The sequence below is a fragment of the Oryzias melastigma genome, linkage group LG1, assembly GCF_002922805.2.
Source record: "Oryzias melastigma strain HK-1 linkage group LG1, ASM292280v2, whole genome shotgun sequence".
NCBI lineage: Eukaryota > Metazoa > Chordata > Actinopteri > Beloniformes > Adrianichthyidae > Oryzias > Oryzias melastigma.
Genome location: NC_050512.1, coordinates 16,758,290 through 16,780,239, shown reverse-complemented (window position 1 = coordinate 16,780,239; position 21,950 = coordinate 16,758,290). Strand labels below are relative to the sequence as shown.

Genomic DNA, 21,950 nt, shown 5'->3' with positions numbered 1-21,950 from the left:
TAAGTGCAATATGTGTCAATAAAGTTGAAAAAAAAAACTAAATACTCAACTTTTATGTCAATTTCATGCTACAAATACATAATTTAAGGTATAAAAAAAGCTGTCATAACATTGATTTTAGGACTTTAACTGGAGGTATATGAGGACAAAGGTAGTGAGCCATAAATCATACTTTGTTCCTCAAACAGTATGAGTGTTATGTCATTTAGTGCATACGCACACATGTGACGTGTCTTCCTAAGCAATTATTTCTGCGGGTTTTGCCAGTTATTCTGCCACACACACTGAATTCTTTTTTAATGGATTTTTGTGGCCCACAGTAAGATCAGCAGAAGAGCATCCATCTACCCACATTTGTCCTGACTTGTGTGACGTCTGTGTACGCTCATTTAGCTCTGTCAGGAGGCAGAGGCTTTCCTGGAGCATAAGTCCACTGTTTCCAACCACCGAGGCAATACTTGGCTCCAAGATTCTTCTGGTTGACTTTCTCATGCTAGATTAAATAAAAAAAAAAAAAATCATCTGACTCCCTGCAAAAGAGCTATTTCCACATCCCGAGTTCTCTTCTTTTGACAGGTTAGAGACGTAGTCCAATGAAAGTTGTGTTTTTGGTGTTTTTTAGCATGTTCTTGATGCGCTTTTCTCATCATGGAGGACATATATAAAGAATCAAAATCACATTTTTGAGTTTTTCTTCATTCATACAATTGTGAATCAGGAGCAGACGAAAAGATATTGTTGGAAAAAGCTTGATGTTTTCAGGGGAATTCTAGTGCATTTTGATGAATCTGCTTGCAAAAAAATACACCCATCTTCATTTTCTACATCCGAGTCAGTGTTGGTCTCAAAAATGTACTACCGAATAGCTTCAATATTGCTCACTATTTTTCTTACAGTGCTAATGTTGGGTTGGGGTTGTGAAGGGCTGTAAGCTAATAGGAGAAAATGTAAACGATGGGATGATGGGAAATGAGGGAAGGCTTACTCAAATCAAGCTTAATTTATTTAAATAAAAAAATATTTTCATGCTTTGAACAGCTCAAAGAGCCTTACAGTCCGCATTACAGATGATGCAGATTTGGAGCCACACAAACAGTGATTGGTACGAGTCGTTCTGAGTCGACATTTCTTCTTTTGCCAATCACAAGTGAGCTTGTTGGAAGAATGCACCCTTTCTGAAGAGAATCTGTCAATCAAATGTTGGAGGTGAGGCTTTTAGGCATCTGATTGGTTACTTTATATCTTGAATTACTTGGGATAAATAAAAAAATATGAAAAAATTAGTTAGTTAGTAAATTTGTTGGATTTTATTGGGTCATTTCGGTCACCTTTTTTGTTTGCTCCTAAGAAATCAAATCAAAAATCCTTTATTACTCCCACAATGGGGAAATTCTCTCAGTGGTGGGCAGCAGCCGCTGGACGGCGCTCTATTGCCCATGGTATAACACAAGCTCAAAGGAGTAAGCATTTATTAGAATTCAAACAAATGGGTGTCAGAATGAGAACTGTCAGGATGAAATATTAACTTTGTTTTAAAATAAAGAAGTAAAGTTTTAGAGAGAAATAAATCTGTGAGTCTTAGACTCATTTTTACTTTTATTTCATCGCAGTCAACATTTGCTTTTTCCCATCCATCCATCCATCCATCCATCCATCTTCTTGCGCTCATCCAGGACCGGGTCGTCCAGTGTGTCCTTTATTTTTTTTTTATTTCAGCTCAATTTAGTTTAGAAAAATCTCTTGAATTGCAGTTCGAATTACGTCAGTAATCTTTGGACTTTTGACACAGCAGATTGAATTGGTCTCACTGGGTTTTTATTCAGTGGTGGCGTGTTTGCATCAATGAGTGCGTAAAAGCCCAAATGCTGCCATAAACTCTTAACCACAACTGAAAGGAGCTCCTGGAATAACGGATATCCTCCTAAATTCAGTGAAAAAAGAACATCTAATACAATAACCCTCCTTCTCCACTCATTGCAGGCTGGTCAACAGATATGTCTGCTTAGATAAGAAGCTGTAGCCTCTGCTCACACACAAACACAGAGTCCTCACACAGAAGTGTGCCGTCTGCCATCTCTTCATTGCCAGGTTTAAAAAAATTGTTCACAAAAGCACATTTTAAACTATGACCTCCATTAATTTAACCCTTCTCAGCAATATATTGAGATTAATTATTGAATTTGCACTCTTTTTGCTTCTAGGGGTATTTTATTGTAAACCGTTGACAAACAGCAACAAAAACAGTGAAATTTGAGTCACTTTAGGTTTGAATTCTGCTCTGTTCTGTGTTCAGCCAGTCTCTGCAGGTGAGCAGGATGCTCAGGTGGATTCTTCTTGAGCCTTTGGACCACTACAGTTCAAAATACAAACATTTCAGAACTCAAAACACATGTATTTTACCGTTTCCTTCACACTTTCTACCACTCACCTGTGGTTTTCTCCTGCTGCGGAGTCTTCCAGAAGCTTCTCCTGCTCCATCTCTTCCTTCTTTTCTTCAGGACTCATCTCACCGTTGGTCACCTTTTCTGTAGAGTCTGAAACAATCATCACTTCAGTCCTGATTAAATGTCATTTTACAATTCAAACTACTACAGAAAGACAAGCATGTGATAACTCATGCAGCCCTCCAGACCTTCATCAAAGCTAATGATTTTACACCTATTTGTTAAGCTTTTAAGCCTAAAAAGAAAGACCTTTCACTAAACTATGGACTTGTGTTGGAAAAACTGAATGCCAGCAAGAATTTGGCTGGAAATCTTTCAACAGTCTATGTCTGCAAACCACAGAGATCTTATGATCTCCCCTGAAAAGAACAGGAAACTGCATGAGGCTCTTTAAGGTTTCTGGTCTATGCTTGGTTCTCAGATGTGACTTACTGCTCATAATTGATTTATCAGTAAATAGCAGGAGTTTTTATGAAAACATTTGTACCTAATATTTGTTTTGCCACAAATAAATGTCAAAAAAATTCTAAATTGATTGCATGTAATTGGTCCCAGACCAGAGAAAAAGATAACCAATGTAAATTAATTATTAAAAGCAAACGTTAAAGTTTAAAATTACTGACTAATAAAGTGACAAACATCCTATTTCCTAAAAATGTTTCTGTTATTTCTACAATAAAGTATATTTAGAAAATTAAACTATCAAGGGCCTTAAGACAACTTGTATTAATTTGTTTTTTTCTTGGAAAAGTCAATACATTCTGAAGAAGAAGTATGTTAGAAATGTAGGACTTCTTTTTTCTTTAGTGTTGGACTTCAGTGTTGAATGTCAGCAAGATCAACTCATTCCAATAAACTCAGATTACCAAAGGTGCCTTTATTTTAATAGGAGAACAATTAAACATATAAAGATTAACGTAGCAAATTATTACATTTAAAACAGACAAATAAAAAGTATATATTATTTATATTTAGCATGTTTTTAACAAAAAATGCTGAAAACAAATGATGTGATAAGTAAATAGTTGCATTATCACAAGTACTTTTGTCATCATAAAAACTTTAAAAACACAAGTAAAAAATAAATAAATAAAGTCTGACATAAAGAATTGGATTAAAACTCTATCAGAAATGTTATTATTCTACCTTTAATAAAGAAAAAAGCCTAAATGAACCACAAACAAAACGTAAGTATTGAAATCAGAAAGGACAATTCAAGACCAGGACCAGAGATCTTGTGGGACTTGTGTATTCTTTGCATAATTTAGCTTAAAGTGATTCAATTTTAACCTATTTTCTTTCTTTTTTCTTTTTTTTTTTGCCAGAAAAAAATAAAATCTTTTCATGCTTAGCAGGTAATACAAACTTACTGAAGATACACACAAAAAAGGATTCTGTTTAAGAATTAAAACACCTTCAGTACTTTTAAACCTCATGATTGTGCATCTTATAAAGTAGAATATTGTAAAAAAAAAAGTTTGTTTAGAATGTAAAAAGTTGATGCATGTTGGAATAGATTGTGGGTCTTTTCACGCTTCAGCATCCACCAATTCTTCTACACCTTCATCTAGCTCTCACATGTGCTGAAGATTAAGTTTTTATTTTAACAAGTATGTAGGCCTATTTCTATTTTGTAGAGCAAAATTCCTATTTTGTCCCTGGTCTGGATTAGTCTAGGTTTTCTGCATTCATTATGTTTGAACCTTTTAAAATTGTAAAACGATGGTTTCTTCAGTTTAAAATTGATTCATTGATGTGAGACTTCAGCATAAATTATAGTTTACACACATGCTTTAAAACATTGGGTCATAATTGTGTTATAGCCTAATACATTTTTTTTACATCTACTTCTGCACTTTAGAAAATAAATAGAGCAACATTTAATTTTCTTGACATTATATTTTAAAAAAAACATAAAGTGCTCTTTTCTTCTTGTTGTTGTTTTTGCTAGGTATTTATTTATTTTAGCGCTTTTAGCAATGATGTCGACAGATAATTAAAACACCCCTCCTTTAAGACGCGAGATGGTACAGTCGTGTTGACGTTCTGCGCGGGAGCGGAAAACGTGCATCCGGCGGTGCAAAGAAAGGTAGTGGTGCATTTTCCACTTAAAATATAAATTTCTGAAGAAGCTGTCGCACTTTTAGAAAAGCTCGAATACATAAGCAATTATTAAACACATTAAAGTGCAGTGAAAATGGTTGTTGCGGAGGTTTTATCAGCAGTGAACAGCAAGGAGCTAGCTAGCATCTCTGCTGATGGAGCTTTCCTACATTATTAATAATAGTTATTTTTGGTGTGTTTTGTCTTCATGATATAAGGATGGCGTTAAATGGCACATTGATTCGCATTTTTGAATTTCCTTTTGTGAATATCGCTGTCAAACAGTCTATGTGTTTGTGTAAAATCATCAATGGGACAGAATTTAATCGCATTTTGCTTGTTTACTTCATTGTCCAGCTTGTGATCAGGTCCAGCATGGCTCGAGATTGGAAACCAGGGGACCTTATTTTTGCTAAAATGAAGGGCTATCCTCACTGGCCTGCAAGAGTAAGTCCAAGACAAAAATAAAACAACATTGCACTTCTATTTCGTTTAAAAACAGTGTGGCTAGTACACTACGTGTGATAAATAGGTGCATATCTTGTTAAGGTTGTTGTCTTTCACAGATCGATGAAGTCCCGGATGGGGCTGTGAAGCCATCCAACATCAAGTACCCCATTTTTTTCTTTGGCACCCATGAAACGTAGGTGAAACGCCCTTTTTAAAGTACATTAAATCCATTGTTTGGGATCTATTAAGCCAGGTAGAGCAGAGTTTGATTTGACAAATCTCAAAGAAAAACTGTCAGGATTGTTTTTTTTTACTGTAAAGCAATTCATGATAAATCTGCGTGTGTTCAAATTAAGATGCAAAAACTGAAGACTTTTGTTGCACAATTGTAATTTAATTCAAACTTTGCATTTGCACTTGTTACAACTCACCGCATGACTCTATCCGCCAGGTGAAACTTTACTGATTTGTGCTGAAATGTCGCCTATTGTCTGAACTTTTTATAGCTGGTCTGGGAGATAATTATCAGGCTAACTTTTATATCCATACGTTGTGATTATTAGTCAAAGCGATGCAGTAAAGTGACGCAAAGCTGCATCAATCAGGAAGAGGTCTTTTGGATGTGTCCTGTTCTTAGTTTGAGCAATTTGCCCTCTTCAGTCATGAATCATTTACCTGAATTCTCCAAACACTAAGATTGAAAAAAAAATCTTTCACTCTCAGCAAACTGTTCTTGTATCCATTGTATTTATTATTTGCTAACTTTTAAAGATAAAGATAAGTGAATTGAAACATTGACAGTGTTTTCATCCCTGATATTTTCTTTTTTACAGAGCGTTTCTTGGTCCGAAAGACATCTTCCCATATTTGGCCAATAAAGAGAAGTATGCAAAGCCCAACAAAAGAAAAGGCTTCAATGAAGGATTGTGGGAGATTGAGAATAATCCAAAAGTTGAGCTAACTGCACCTAAGGTACATCATTTACAAAACAAGTCTGAAGAATGTTTATTTTTGCTTGAAGATGCAGTGATACTTTGATATTACTTCATAAATTACGGAGTTTAATTATGCTTTTAAATGACTGCAAACTTCTTCATGGCTGTCAGTTATTCATCATAACCAGACACTATTTGTTTTCCTTATCAGAAAGATCATGAGACACTTTAAGACCAATAGGATGCTTATGATTTTACCATAATGCTAATTAATATTTATTTTTGAATCAACACTTAATAAAAAGTTCTTGAAAGTAAAATAACAGCTTTCATTTTCAGCTGGAGAAACATTGACAGAACGTCTCAGATGTTGCCCAAGATATCATTATGTTATTCAAAAAAAAAAAAATAGAACTTTTTCAATACTCTTTATTTATTGGTTGTTGGCTTTGTTTAAAAAAATGGATCTCATGTTTAGATAATTTGCAACCAAGTATTGGATTAGACCAAAGCTATGAAGCTTTGTAAAATGCTGTCATTTGTTTAGTAATATAAAATTAATAGATTTAAACCGGCCACCTGAATACCTATTATCAGGAAAAACTTTAGTTTGTCTGGTTTTAGTAAACTTTTATCAAAGCCCACTTTGTATTTATCTCCGGCTTTTAAGATGAATAATAGTATTATTTTAGTTAGTCAACATTGCTTCTTCCCTGGAGCACACATGTTCTGAGCTGCATTATGTTTTTCAGCCGGTTCCCCCCGACTCCTTTATGGAGAAGGATTCCGACAGCAGTCCAGAAGCAGAGGAGGAAGCAGGTGACAAAGAGGTCAAATCCCAAGTAAGGTTTACAAATTCATTGTTCATTTCACTTTGTCATTTATGTGACTTTTTATTTTTCCCCCTCTAAGCTTATTTTAACCTGATTTCACATTGAATCCAAATAACAGCAGGAAATAGCTGACAGGCTGTAGAAATAGGGTCATTATTTGGCATTAGAATGAAAGGATTGCATGATGGGAGATGTGTTGGCTGCTGGACAAATAAGCTAAATGTTCTCCCGATTTGAAAACTTAAATGTCCCGTGCTGTGTCTCACGCAGGTTCCAGGAAGTGAAGCTGAACATGAGAATGAAGGAGAGGAGGAGGAAGATGATGAAGAAGGGAGCCATCTGATGTCTGAGCAGGCTTCTCAGAGTCAGGATGTACGTTCTTTGCATGCTGGGATACCAGAAAGTGGGGGACAATTTTTCATCAAAGCATGTGACATTTGGTGATGTTTCATTAGTTTATGAATAAGTCATTGCTGGTTTTGGTCTTAATTGTCTCATTACTTTTTCAAAGCTTGCATTGCACATATAGGTTGTTTAGGCTTTTGGTAATAGGTTTTTTTCTATTATCTAATTTTTATTTGTTTTTATTGTCTTCCTGTTCTTTGCATTAACTTTGTTCCTGCTGACATGTCAGACTCTGCTGTTATGCAGCAGCTAAACACTAGAGGGTGCTGTTGATCTGTAACCAGTTTTCCTAGCTGAAAATATCTGATGTCTATGAATTAGTTTGTAAAAAAAAAAAAGGAATTATGTTCTATTTCAGGGATCATCTCAGAAAGAATTGACAGACATTTCAAAAGCCAAGAAAGGAAGAAAGAAGAAGGTTGCTAATGAACATTTGTACTAATTTCTCAATGAAAAAGTTTTAAATGTTTCTAAGGAGAATGTAAACTACTTTCCAGGGAGACTCCGAACAAGAGAATGAAAAAGATGAAGCCCCTGCAAGTCCTGTCAGTCTATCCGGTAAGTTTGATGTGAAATGTTGACATTTTTGTGGTATCAAAACCTTAAGTTTGAGTGCACAAACACTACACATTTTAAGACAAATTCATCTGAATTCTCAGAAGTGGAAGCATTCTTGCTATTGTCTGAATGTGATTCTTTGTTGATGTTTTTAGGTGGAGATCCTCTGAAACGAAGAGGCAGGAAACCCAAAAGTGAGAAGTTGCATTTGCTTCAGCAGCAAGACCACCAAGGATCAGGAAGTGAAATGTCAGTATCTCACGAAAAAGAAGTGTTCCTTTTCCAACATCTATTTCTAATGATGAGAGTTCTTTAACCCTTCAAATACACAAATACTGTACAACTGCTGTTACAGCTTTGCATCTTTTCTTAGGGAAACAGCGGAACCAGAGAAAAAGAGGAAGAGGGCATCGGAGGACAAGACCCACAGTGAAGAAGAAAAGAGGAAGAAGAGGGAAGGCAGCAAAGGCAAGGAGGCCGAAGGCAAAGAGCCGGAAGCCAAGAAGAAGAGGCAGTCCAAAGACGACGGCTCGTCTGGCTCAGACGATGACGAGGCAACTAAACATAATCACACTCATAATCTCATCAGATGAAGACGTTATTGGTTTAATACTCTCGTTTTATTTTTATCTTAGAAAAACAAAGGCAATAAAAAACAGCAAAACTCAGAAATGGACAAAGACGGGCGTCGGCGGAAAGCTGATGAAGGGAAAGAGTAAGTGAAATGTACAGATGGATCATTGGTTTATTTGTTACACTTATTTATGTTTTTGATTAGTTATTGATGGACTTAGTCACTGAACTACTTGATGCAAAAGCAGCCGGTTGTTAAAATGCAATGCTTTTTAATTAATTTTTTATATATATTTTACAGTCTTTCTTTAATTTTAATCAATTTTTAGAAAAACTTGTATTTTCTAAAACTAGAAGGTGAATTCTGCATTCTGAGTCTGCATCTGTGCCTTAACATAAAAGTCACAAACAGGTTTTTTTATTCTGATAAACTCAGAGGCTGCAGAGGTGGTGGTAAATGAGAAATTACATTCACATTTTCTCTAAAATGAAGATAGAAAATGTTTTGAGTTTTCCATTTGGAGCTGTAAATTCTGTGGCTCTTTTTGTTTTTCAGACCTAACAAAGATGACGCAAAGAAAACTGAGGGAGGGGTCAAGAAAAAAGGTGAGTTTTTATTTTATTTTTTGCATTTTTTTCATCAGTTAAAATAAAAGTTAAATACAAGAAATAATAATAAAAAATGTTTTCATTTTAGTTCAGAACTCTAATGTCTCCGGTTTGAAATCAGTAAATTTAACGAAGTATTTTTTTTTCCCCTCAGAGATGTCTACTGACATGAGGCTCCATAGGCTCCACACAGAAATCAAAATTTCCCTGAAAATAGACAACCCAGTAAGTCGTACCATTTCATGTTATCCTGGAATGAAGGATATCCTCTTGTCTCGTCCTTCCTTAGTGCTCAACCACATCTCCTTTTCTTTATGTGTTGATCTAAAACGCCTTTTCATTGAACTGATGCTGTTTCCCCACCAGGACGTTAAGAAATGTTTGGATGCTTTAGATGAGATCAGCGCTCTTCAGGTCACGACTCAGCATCTTCAGAAACACAGCGATCTTATTTCCACACTTAAAAAGGTGAAAACCCTCCAAAAAAGTCTTAAATACATGAAATCTGGTCTCATTGATGACAAAAAAAACAACATTATTTGTGTTATAGATCCGCCGATTTAAAGCCAGTCAAGACATAATGGACAAAGCCACCATGTTGTACAACAAGTTCAAGAGCATGTTCCTGGTTGGAGAAGGAGACTGTGTGCTCAGCCAAGTGCTCAACAAGTCTTTAGCTGAACAGCGACAACACGAGGATGCAAAGAAAGGAGCGCTGAAAAAAGTAGAACAAGTCAAAGAAAACGGTCCAGGTACCAAATGTAGATAGATTTGAATTCTGGACCCATTGTCCAATCAGTGAACAGGAACACCTATCCATAAAATAGTACAAGTACAATGCCAGGAATACTCAATATGACTAAAAAAAATAAATAAAATAAATAATACAAGAAAAAAATCACAATTGTTCAAATATAGATTTACTGTTATTCTTTTACTTGCGTTCAAATAATTTTTAAATAAGTTTTTAAAGGTGAATCTCAGTTTCTTCTTTGTTGTTGCTACTTGATTATAAAAAGCAAGAGGATTTCCCAACTAGAAAAAACATTTTAATTCAGTTTTTATTTTAAAAAAAAAAAGCAAATATAGAACCAAAATGAAAATTCCAATTAAAAATGCTGAGAACACTCAATAATAAGCGATTTGAAAACTTTAAAAAGACAAACTTAATAATTGTCTTGCAAAAATGATATTGATATCTTCCCAATGTATATCCTCTTGCACATAAAAAAACACTTTTGGGTTATTCTGTAAACTTAAAAACTAATCTTTAAAATGTTTTAAACATTTTTCTTAATTTATATTCTACTATTGAAGTAAATGGTTGAAAACTTTTTTTGTTAAATAGAATCAGTGTGTTTTTATCTTTTATGTATCAGTGCTTCTAGCATTTTAACATTTTTTATTTTACAAGTTATAAATAAAATAGAAAAAATATATCAATTTCCTTTTTTAAAAAATACAAATATTTATATCTAATTTCATTATTTTTGCTCTGGTTTGTGTGTTGGTATATACAGCAGGGTGACACAACTGACTGTTGAATATTTCTGAAAACAGAATCTACTGATAAGATATAATTGATTAAGAGAACTTTATTTTTAGATATTTATTTGTGGCTAAACAAATATTAGGTACAAATGTTTTCATAAAAACTCCTGCTATTTACTAATAAATTAATTATGAGCAGTAAGTCACATCTGAAAACCAAGCATAGACCAGAAACCTTAAAGAGCCTCATGCAGTTTCCTGTTCTTTTTCAGGGGAGATCATAAGATCTCTGTGGTTTGCAGACATAGACTGTTGAAAGATTTCCAGCCAAATTCTTGCTGGCATTCAGTTTTTCCAACACAAGTCCATAGTTTAGTGAAAGGTCTTTCTTTTTAGGCTTAAAAGCTTAACAAATAGGTGTAAAATCATTAGCTTTGATGAAGGTCTGGAGGGCTGCATGAGTTATCACATGCTTGTCTTTCTGTAGTAGTTTGAATTGTAAAATGACATTTAATCAGGACTGAAGTGATGATTGTTTCAGACTCTACAGAAAAGGTGACCAACGGTGAGATGAGTCCTGAAGAAAAGAAGGAAGAGATAGAGCAGGAGAAGCTTCTGGAAGACTCCGCAGCAGGAGAAAACCACAGGTGAGTGGTAGAAAGTGTGAAGGAAACGGGAAAATACATGTGTTTTGAGTTCTGAAATGTTTGTATTTTGAACTGTAGTGGTCCAAAGGCTCAAGAAGAATCCACCTGAGCATCCGGCTCACCTGCAGAGACTGGCTGCTGTACTGACACCACCTTTCCTAGAACCGGGTTCCAGATGAAGTGTTGCTGCTCTGAGGTTTCAGTACATGAACCACCAACCTCACAATGACTGACTGCATATCCTTTAGACACCTTATGATCCGACTTCCATAGTTAACCCACAACAGAAATGAGTGAATGTTTTGGTTCAGGAACTTGTTGGCGCTGTGTGCTTCCCGTTATCTGATGCTTGGTTTGTCCTGCTGAATCTGCTCTGGCCTTAAGTTCACATGATTGGGATTCATGAGAATGTCTTAACGGTTGCTGGATGAGCACTTTGATGGATGTAAAACTCATTTTAAATGCACAAAAACAAACTGTGGAACTGCCAAAGTCAAAGCTATTTTTTAAAATTATGATTTTTCTTTTTAGCATAGATGTACAGAAGAGTTGTTTCTGTCTGTGTTCTCTTGAAATAAAGTCATAGTTACATTATTCCTGTTTTGTCTTACAGTAAATCCTTAAAAACTCCAGGAACGTTTCAAATCTGGAAACTAAAACTTTTGCTGGTTATAAATATCACGGTAAAACAAGCCAAGAAAACGAAAAAAGTTCAGCTTTATTTCAAAAACGCTCTGAACAAATCCACAGCCTGTTTGAGCACAAAAACATAAACATTTCTATCAGAAATAAAGAACATTCAACTGCTCAAACAGTCAAACATAAATTCCCTGAGGCTTCAGCACAGAACAGTCTCAGTTGAATGCGCCTCGATCCACGTAAGGATAAGCTGAGAACTCTCCTAGTTTCCTGCCGTCAGCATCATAGTGCAGCATCCGGAAGCATTTGTCACAAAAGAGACACGGGTCACTGGGAGCAAACTGGTCGCTGGTGGTGTACCATCTAGAAAAGTCAGAAGGATGGAAATACTTGTAAAAAAATATATATATATATGACTGGAAATGTGTGTTTTTCACAAACCTGGCAATGAAGAGATGGCAGACGGCACACTTCTGTGTGAGGACTCTGTGTTTGTGTGTGAGCAGAGGGTACAGCTTCTTATCTAAGCAGTCGTATTTGTTGACCAGCCTGCAGCAATGAGTGGAGAAGGAGGATTATTATTTGATATGTTCATTTTTCACTGAATTTGGGAAAAAAATGAGATTCAAAGAGCTCCTTTCAGTAGTGGTTAAGAGCTTATGGCAGCATTTGGGCTTTTACGCACTCATTGATGCAAACACGCCACCACTGAATAAAAACCAATTCAGTCTACTGTGTCAAAAGTCCAAAGATTACTGACGTTTTTGGGTTTCCTTTCAGCTGCTTCCTTCAGGGGGTTATCTCCCCGGAATTCACACTTGTGAATGGGCTTTCCTGAGACCCACTGGCACATGGAAGAACTGGAGAGTGCCCCCATGTGGTTGCAGGTACTTACAGCACCCTGTAGTCCCAGACTCATATTATGTTACAGTTTTATACTTTGTTATTAAGAAATTGATGAATGCATTTTAACATTAACCCACATGGAGCTCCAGACCAGTTGAAACCATTAAGGGGAAGCTTTAAAGATCTAATCAGTATTTCTCCACTGAAAAACAAAGCCGTAAATGATCTTGTGGGCAGGAACAGGAGCATGGATACTGACCAATAGGACTCCCACAAAGGATTATATTAATAGTCGAAAAATCGCCAATTAGTTTTCTGATTATTCAACTAATTGGGTCATGGGTAAAGTGGATGCAAAGCGCACATCTTTAGTTTTAAGCTAACTAACTAGATATATAGCATTACCTGCAATAATGCTAGTGTGAAAGCTGTAAGCTAAATTTGGCTGCTGAAGATGCTATTGAGGATAGCTGAAGATGCTGAAATTGATAATTAAAAACTCTGAAGTTAATAGCTGAAAACCTGAAGCTGACAGTCAGATAAAATATTAATGAAATGCTAAATTAGCCGAAATAAAAAAACTGAATAAAGCCTAAATTAGCCAAAATAGCTGGCATGTAGCTGAAATATTAGCTAAATTCCAAATTAGAATAAAAATAGCAAAAAAAAGCCAAAATTAGCCAAAATAGCTAGCATGTAGCTGAAATATTAGCTAAATTCCAAAAAAGCCTAAAAAAATGAAAAAAGCCTAAATTAGCCAAAATAGCTAGCAGTAGCTGAAATATTAGCTAAACTCCAAATTAGCATAAAAAAACCTTAATAAATGTCAAAATCGTCCAAAAAGCTAGAATAATGCTATTATAACTTTCAACTTTACTACACTCTGAGTAACGATTAATCGACTATTAAATTAGTCGTCGACTATTTTAATAGTCGATTAGTCGTTGATTAGTCCATTAATCGTGGCAGCCCTACTGACCAATAAGCTACTGAGGACCATGGGGGGGGGGGTTTCTCCGGTTCTGAAGCCACATGTGGCCCCGGCTAGCCGGATAGATTAGTGGATTCCATTTTACAGGGCTTACAGGAGTACTCTGGACGAGTCGGGTCCAGCGTTTATTGAAAAGAATAGCCAGTTCTATTGATGGTAAGAGGTGGAGGTTTCTTGACGTGACACCAGATGACAAAAGAGAAGCACCGACCTGACGTCTGTGATGATCACCAGATGTTCACAGTCTCCCTGATGACAGTACAGGTACGGGAAGCCCACCTTCAGCCTCAGATCCTGTAACAGCGTGTCCTCCATCTTGGCTTGGGTGAATGGTGGGAAGTTATGGGATTTGGCCCACTCTACAGTCGTTCTGCATCACAATAGAAAAGACATGAATAGAAAGTTTACCAAAAGCACTGCTTATAATGGGATATAGATCTACATTTTGAAGTTTGTTTAAATATTTTTTGTATTCACTTTTTGACAAAATGTATGAGTTTTTTGTTATGCAGAATGACAATACATACACGCTGATGTCCCGGCACTCGGGGAATCGCATGTCATTGTAGAAAACTCCTTCAAAGAAGAAGAAGGCCGACTTGAAATGATCCTGAAACAAAAAACGTCACAATATGACCCTCAGGTCAAACCTATTTTCAAGAGTGATGATGACTGAATCATTCTGATTATGAAAAATAATATTCAAGTTACTTTGCAGATGAAATCTGGAGCCACGTCTGGTGTCCCGCTGAACTCGCCACACACTTGCAAGTCGCTGATGCAGCAAATAGCATCTCTGAGCTCGGTGAGGTTGTGGGAGCCCATCATGAGCAGAGTCATGTGGGGGCGGATGTAACTAAACTGTGGAAGATGAACAGATATCTGTTTCTCAGCAATCTGAACTAAATGTTATTTTGTCAGACTGGAGGATGGAGAAAATCAAAATGAACCTTCTCAAAAACAGCTGGGTAGTACACATTGATGGTGAGAATGATTTCTCCTTCAGGAATCAGGTCACTCTCAGTTTTTGGTGTCCTGCCAACAATAAGACGCTCCTGGTTTCAAACACAGACAAAAAGTCTTTAGATTACTCTTATAAAATAACACACTTTGCACAAATGGGACTAGCATTCTAAAAGAAAGCTTAAAGTCCCACTCCAATCGTCTTTGGTCGTATATTTTAAAAGCATCCCCATTTTTAGCCAAAAAAAAAAAAAGTGATGCTTTCTAAAACAAAAGTTTCTTAAGAGTAGCAGAAGTTTATCAGAAATTTTTCACAGAGATTTGGGCAGAACTATTGACAGGGAGTAAGTCTTCACTCTTTTCCCACCATCCCTCTGTTTACATGCTCTCTTGCTAGCTCACAGCCCCTCAAAACCCAAGCTAGCTTTAGCGGTGCGACAAAAATGTCGAGCAATATCAGAGTTATCAAGCCATACACTTTTGAGCAAGGTACCAGCTCAGACGAGTAAAACGAGGGCGTATCTAGTTTCCTAAAAGTGGATGCATTAAAAATGGAGAGGAGTTTCTGTAGTAGAGTGGAAATAGTTAATTAGAAATTCACCTCTGATTTGTGAGCAGGAAGGGAGCTCTCCATTTACACGCTCTCCCACAAGTCACAAAAGCTCTTTTTCAAATGACATTTTTCCATCTACTCTTGATTCACAACAATTTGAGGGAAGAATTGGTTCTGGAAAAGCTTTTATTACAAAAAAGGTGAAGAGTGTTCTCAAAACATGTTTTTACACTTTTTAAATCTTAATTATCTGGCATATCTGTTGAAGAAACTGGAAAAAATGTCAAGTATTCACTACATAGTTTTCACAATCTAAGTTCAATGCGGTTAATAAGAAAACTCTGATGACCCATAAATGTTTTAGTTGCTGCCCCTCGACAACTTATTTTGCCCTTGGATACATTTCAAATGGGGTTTCTTTACCTATTATCTTCCCCAAAAAACGACAAAAATGACCACATCACTGATAGAAACTCTAACTGTTGCTATTCCCTTGCAGAAGCACGCAAACATGCAGATGGGACCTGGTCAAGAAGTCTGCCTTCCTTTACGCCAGACGCTGGCAGAATATGCGGCCTTTGTAGAGGAAGATTAAACTGAGCGGTAAGATTCATGTCACTGATATTCCCATAAGTAAGGAAATCGGGACACCCCTAATCTCCGCTTATGTTCAGCTTATAAAGAAGGATAAAAGTGAATTTAAAATAACAGCAGTAGCAGTAGCTGACTTTAAAATAACTCACCAGCTCATCAGCATAGAGATCATGTCGGTTCTTTGGGAATTTTAGAGAAGCTTTGTGATCTTGTCTTTTTTTTCTTTGTCTGAGAAAAGAAAGTCATAATAAGTCATCAAGCAGCACTAGAACTTAAAAACAGCAAAACTTTATGAGATGTTTTACATCAGAGTTTTCAGTGTGGAGCCTGGAGGCACAACTTCTGTATCAGGCTGCTCATCTTCAGCGTGGCAACGAAGGGAATCCAGACTGAAAATAAATATATTATATAATATATGATTGGGACAGAATACCCTGAAGCTTAACACCTTTTTAAAGGAAAATCTTCTGATAGTGGAGAAAATTCAGGAACATTTCTATAAATAATCTAATAAAATAATTTGTAATAAATGCATTTTTAATCTACTCATGGTGTGTTGCAAATAATTGCCTTTATTTATCTAAAATTGAATGCATATTTATTACCTATTCTTATGCATTTACTTGCTGAGTTAAGTAAAAATGTGTTTAATTTTAAGTTGAAAAGACAAACTTCTGTAATTCACTTCCTGTTTGTTCCAAATAGCTTAGTAGCACGAACGTAACGTATTATTTATTTAGTTGCAACTTGTTAAATTCAAGACATAAACGCTTAATGAGTATTAATATGACAAAATATACATTTATTTAAAACGTAATGACGACGTAACCGTGTCTACCTGCAGACGGATCTGAGCTCAGCCATGGTCTCCTCACGGATCCCCATCGCTTCCGCAAAGTTAGCTTCAAATGTTTCTGTGTCCTCCTGTTGGTATGAGTAATCTTTGGGCTTCAGTCTTTTCAGCCATTCGTCTCGGAAAGAGCCGATGTGAAAGGGTTTGGTGTTAATGGCGATGTATTCATATTCAGGGATGTTTGAGTTTGGAACCGTCGACTGCTGGGATGCCGCCATCTTTCTAAACCAGAGGACGAAACGAAAACAACACGTAGAAGAAGAGGAACTTTCCGCGCGATGAGCATTATGGGTAATGTAGGATATTTAAAAAAAATGCAATTAAAGCAATAAGTTCGTGTTCACTCTCATTTATGCATATAAACTATTCACAAATGAATTATTTATAGGTTCTGAAAACATGTTGTTGGTTATGTTGTCATTAATTCCCTCTAAACTCCCATGGGAATTAGAAATATTTTGAGATTGTAGCTTCACTATGAATTTAGGCCACATTTGACATTACTCAAATTGACCCCTTGACACCTATTGATCCAAATACCTATCAAACTACTTATGCTCCAAAATTACCTGAATTTAGCATCTACTTGAAAGCAAAAACATATGATTTCTCCTGTATGGAAAAATGCAGTATGAGTGTTATTTTTCTGAAAACATGCAATTTTTCTTCCTTTATTTCCTCTGACTTATTGTTCTTTTGAACACTTTTCACAAGATTATGGTAGATTAGAGGTGTTTTACTCACAGGAACTGGATGCCTGGATTTGATTATTCTTGCCATAAAATGGCAAAACTGCAAAGGAAACTAAAAAGGGAAATATTTGGAAAAATGTGGTGTGCATTGACCTCTTGTGGAATAATTAGGTATTGCAAACGAAGCAAATAAATGATTCCTGCAAGTGTGCTGGCTTCAGGCTCAGCAGGATTGTGGAATTTTTAAAGAAAAATAATCTCAATTCATAAATATTACACTTCTGGTAAATAAAACAAATTTCTGTGAGTATGACTTGGTGGTGGGGATTGGCTGAATAACTGTTTTGACTTTCACCCAAAGGTTTTCTCTTAAACTGAAGAGAAGGGAGCTTCAAGCTGTTAAACCCCCCATAAAGTTCTGCAGGTGTGAAAGTGCCAACAACAACATGTGCAAAATTCATCTGTCGGCAAATAATTTCAAAGCTTTGGGGGAAATATCTCCCTGAACCAACAAACTTTGTAGCCTTATTATATTTTTTAAGTTGATAATAGTCTAGGTTTTTTCTTTATCAGATTGAGACGTAACTGCCATTTTCAGCTGTTTACATAAGTTCAGGAAAAATGTGAAGGAAAAAAAAGTTACTTGAATTTTTTAACAAATGTTTTTCATTTGAAGTCAGAAATCGAAAAAGCTAAATCTAAAAATTAAGGCTGTCAGTTTTGTCGCGTTAAAAACGCTTAAACACAAAATACGTTTAACACCATTCATTTTCTTAACAGCATTAATCGCAAGTTTTGAATTTTGGCCCTCGTGACTTTCCCTACCACCGCACCGTTCAGGAGTATGAGATAGAAATGCTTCACCTCGTAACCTGCGCGGTGACTGAACAAGAAATATGCAAAATACACAGATTTTAGAGAAATTAAGGATTAAATTGCATTTGTAGAACAGATTCGTGAACACGTTTATTTTATTATTAGCTGCTCATGATGGCAGGGACGATGACAAATGTAGTCCTTGCTAGCAAATTCTGAACCAAAACCACCCAATCTGGTAACAGTGTTTGCGTCAAAAATGTCTGACCGCCTCAGTGGCTTTAGCTAAATGAAAGTATTTCTAACAAAAACCCCAACTCATTTCTACTATTCTTATTTGTATAAACAATGTAAAACTGCTTAATACTCTTTAAAAACAGATTTATTACTTACAAAAAAGTAAAATATCCTTTTGCGATTAATTTTCGATTAATCACAAGTTAACTATCGCAATAAAAAATTTGAATCCCGTGACAGCCCTACTAAAAATCTAAGAACTCAATACTTTCTTGTTTGTTTCTTCCATTTTTTAAGACTGAACGTGTGTAAAAAAACCCAACGAAGAACAGTTGGGATCTTTTTGTTGACTACAAGACACTTTTTTTTTCTAAGGCTTGAACATGTCAGATAACAGCAAGTGAAGGTGATTTAGACCCTTTTGTCACACTGATATGCATGTGTGTGTGCTGCAAAGACGCTGACAGTTGAAGGACAGGTGCACCATCCGCAGAGTCCCAGAGAAGAGGGATAAGTAAGAAGAGGTCAGACATGGCCAGAGGAGGCTGGAGGAGACAAAAGAGAAATATAGTTCACAGCCAGGAATAGCTCACACGAGCTACATGGGCCCCCTACCCAGCCTGCGAGGTGAGAGACCTCAGTGTTGGAATCCAGCCAGCTCAGAGGTGTGTCTGCTCAGACACAAAGGTACAGCAGAGGCCAGGGACAGAGCTGCAGAGAGATGACAGCGTGTGCATGGCTACCAAGGTGCATCCTTCAAGTCTGGCAGACGAGGTTATGTCTGAACACCCCAACCCCCTGTGTCTCAAAGGTCCGAAAAGTCCTGCCTGCTATCACTCTTCCTAATTTGTTAATTTTTCAGAGCCCAAGTTCATGCTGCGACTTTTGGTGGGACCGGTGCCATTTAAAAGCATTGTTTATTGTTGTGAATTGGTCACTTAGACGTGTTGGAATTGAAGAGAAGTCAAAATAACTTTAGAAACATAAAGTACATTTACAGAAAGAGAAAAAACACACACAAATCAAATATAAAAAATTGATCTATAAGAGATCGGATTCTCATCCAGCTTCACCTGAAGGGCACCTTCTCTGGACTCCTGTGAGTGATGGTGTCCTTGAGCCTGTGTGTTTTATGAGTGTGTCGTACACATGGATTGGCATCCTTCCCCTTTCTGCTGGCAGCTATTCAGCATGTTAGAGAAATGGACAGCGGCCACTGGAGAATGTGGTCACAGAGACAGGTCAGAGGGTTCGGTTCCTGTCAAGGTGGAAGCAAAACGTGAGAGTTCGGAAGGATTTCTAAAGGAGGCGTCCAAGAGCTTCACACAGTCGCGTCTCTGGGAGCTGCGAGAGAAAGCGGGAGGGAGTGACAGAGCTGCAAAGACAAAGTCAGGCCCTCGGACAGCAGGTGAGTGTGTGGAATCAGGGCATGACAGATGCTTCTGTCAGGGTTCCAATGGTCGCCGCTTTGTGGGCAGCGGCGCAGATGCCTCCTCTCCCCTCCCTTCCTCTCGACAGGCCGTGATGTGGGGATAACAAGACAGGGGCAGTCCTCACAGCAGTGAAGTGACCGCACCGGCTCAGGGCTGCGTGTGGACAGGGGTGAGGTGATGGAGAGGCCCGAAGCCTTAAGGAGGTCTCAGCGGCAGAGGGGGTGGAGTTATAAATGTGTGGGTCAGTGTGCGAGGACAGGGGAAGGGCTCTCTCGCTGGGCTGTGGGAACCAGCTGAGACGTGGGGTCCATGACGGTCCTGCCTGTGAGGAAAGCAGATGTTTTCATTCGGGGGTGTGCCAAGTTTGTCGAGCAACCTTCAGCTGCTTGGAGGTCAGGTCTTTAATAAGGGGGCTGAGCGCAGGACATTTTGGAGGCAAATGCTTCAACTTTGATACAAAAACATATTAATTATAAGGGTAGACCATAGGGCAGAGGGTTGTAGTGGAACATCCCACCCCACTGGTTGGGAGTCTCAATTAGGCTGACATGAGCCAAGACGGGCTGGCAGGATTACTGCTGTCCCAGCACTAACCCACTTTTTCAACCAGACCTTGTTAGCGCAGAGGGAGCAGTTGGGAATGGTTTAACCACAGCAGACCTATGAGCAAAGGTTTATCTGGATCACAAAACAAATACCACAAGTGTTGAGTACTATTACTAATCTATTGTTTTGCACTTTACCAACGTGACTGGTCCCCTACACTATAAGAGTAAACCCCTCAAATTGTAATCACTGAGCATATCCACACAAAGACAAAAAAAAGTAGTTTGTGATGTCATTTGGCATGTCTTAGATCACATTTCCTCTTGTTTTGTTGTGTAAGGCATACAGGGATAAGGTTATTTTTCAAATGCACTTCCTCTATTTTACATAAGATATTGTCGTTTGCTAATCCCTAACCAGAAATGTGACTAGATCTATTTGACTGGAAACTTTTGGTTTATGTGAAGTGTGCTGATTAAAGAGCCACTCCAATGAAAATAGTGTTTCTGGTGTTTTTAGCATGTTCTTGTTGCATTATGCTTATGATTAAGGACATGGATAGAGAACATTTGGCTCAAAATTGCGTTTCTGAGTATTTATTTTTTCAAATTGTTGTGAATTTGGAGCAAATGTAAAATACAGCTGGAAAAACCTTGTAGGTGTGATGTAGAAGATACAATCGGCACTCTGATGAATCGACTTGAGCCTTGTTTCCACTGAGCAGTCCGATAACTGTTTCCATTGTTAAATGGAGCCATTAAACAGTTCTGACCCTTACCGCTTGAGGGCCCCAATCCGTTGTAGGTTCATAAAAAAAATGGAACAGGACAGTTGTTGCTACCCGCTGATTGGCAGAAAGAGAGGACGACATTAGTAAGCATCAATATAGCGCTAAGCTAGTATTTTCGTTTTCCTCTTTACAGCTGTTTTCTTCCTGCAATCTTTTCAAACAACATTAAATTCCTGTTATACACCATGTGCCAGAAGTAAAGCAATAAGAAGACGAGCTGCTGGATGACCTCCATTGTTGTTGCTTTTCTAGTCGTCGTACTACAATGACACCCTAGCGGTCGACACCACGCATACACCGTGAAAACAAACCGCTCAGTGGAAGCGAGGCTTAACTGAGTGGAAACGCTCACCAGAATTAACTGGTCCGTCCCGTATTACTCCTTTCCGGACCGGACTGCTTAGTGAAAACGAGGCTTTATAGACAAATAGATCCAAAATTGTACGGCTGTATAGCTTTAATATTACTTGCCTTTTTTTGGCAGGTTGGCAGTGTGAGGGGCTGCAAGATGATGGGAAATGGGGGAAGGCTTACTCCGCACCAATGGTTCCAACCACAACTCTGAGACAAATTTCCTTTAAACTGCATCCACTCTGCAGAAACTATGCCCTAGAAAATGACAGAGGTCTTTTTTTACTTGGGCTAAAAATGGCATAATCATAATTAAAAGACCATTAGGAACACTTTTAAAATATAAAGGATTAGAGTGGGGCTTTAGTAAGTTTAAATCCCTGACACTGTTGTGACATTTGTTCTATTAATGTCTTTAAAATCTATATTTTTCAGTTGTTTCTGCCTCCTGAAAAGTATCAGTGACAGTGAAATGTTAGTTATGTTTATGCTAAATAATACCAATCTACTATTGCGGTCAGTTTGAACTTTTTTTGTTGAGATAGTTCATGGATTTCCAGCTATCAGATGACAAGTCAGACCTATATGTGTGTTAAAA

General features: G+C 37.3%; 2 protein-coding genes and 1 long non-coding RNA gene across 3 annotated transcripts; 1 reads left to right on the top strand and 2 right to left on the bottom strand.

Moving 5' to 3' along the window:
• Nucleotides 1-1,699: 1,699 nt before the first annotated feature.
• LOC118598866 lies at nucleotides 1,700-2,925 on the bottom strand. The gene is made up of 2 exons (XR_004948060.1): nucleotides 2,429-2,925; nucleotides 1,700-2,350 (listed from the first exon to the last, which is right to left on the bottom strand). It is a non-coding gene; the product is annotated as an uncharacterized LOC118598866 (long non-coding RNA).
• A 1,460-nt stretch (nucleotides 2,926-4,385) lies between these two features.
• Nucleotides 4,386-11,642, top strand: psip1a (PC4 and SFRS1 interacting protein 1a). The gene is made up of 17 exons (XM_024289954.1): nucleotides 4,386-4,533; nucleotides 4,905-4,994; nucleotides 5,114-5,190; nucleotides 5,831-5,969; nucleotides 6,685-6,774; nucleotides 7,036-7,137; nucleotides 7,529-7,588; nucleotides 7,668-7,728; nucleotides 7,884-7,977; nucleotides 8,102-8,282; nucleotides 8,364-8,443; nucleotides 8,858-8,907; nucleotides 9,065-9,135; nucleotides 9,277-9,378; nucleotides 9,461-9,662; nucleotides 10,943-11,048; nucleotides 11,127-11,642. The coding sequence occupies exons 2-17, from the start codon at nucleotides 4,923-4,925 to the stop codon at nucleotides 11,155-11,157; spliced, it is 1,518 nt and encodes a 505-aa protein (XP_024145722.1). The 5' UTR covers nucleotides 4,386-4,533; nucleotides 4,905-4,922; the 3' UTR covers nucleotides 11,158-11,642.
• A 105-nt stretch (nucleotides 11,643-11,747) lies between these two features.
• Nucleotides 11,748-16,745, bottom strand: snapc3 (small nuclear RNA activating complex, polypeptide 3). The gene is made up of 9 exons (XM_024289955.2): nucleotides 16,473-16,745; nucleotides 15,940-16,023; nucleotides 15,784-15,862; nucleotides 14,475-14,579; nucleotides 14,236-14,385; nucleotides 14,052-14,134; nucleotides 13,736-13,894; nucleotides 12,129-12,236; nucleotides 11,748-12,050 (listed from the first exon to the last, which is right to left on the bottom strand). Exons 1-9 carry the CDS (start codon nucleotides 16,703-16,705, stop codon nucleotides 11,903-11,905), a joined length of 1,149 nt encoding a protein of 382 aa, XP_024145723.1. The 5' UTR covers nucleotides 16,706-16,745; the 3' UTR covers nucleotides 11,748-11,902.
• Nucleotides 16,746-21,950: the final 5,205 nt, after the last annotated feature.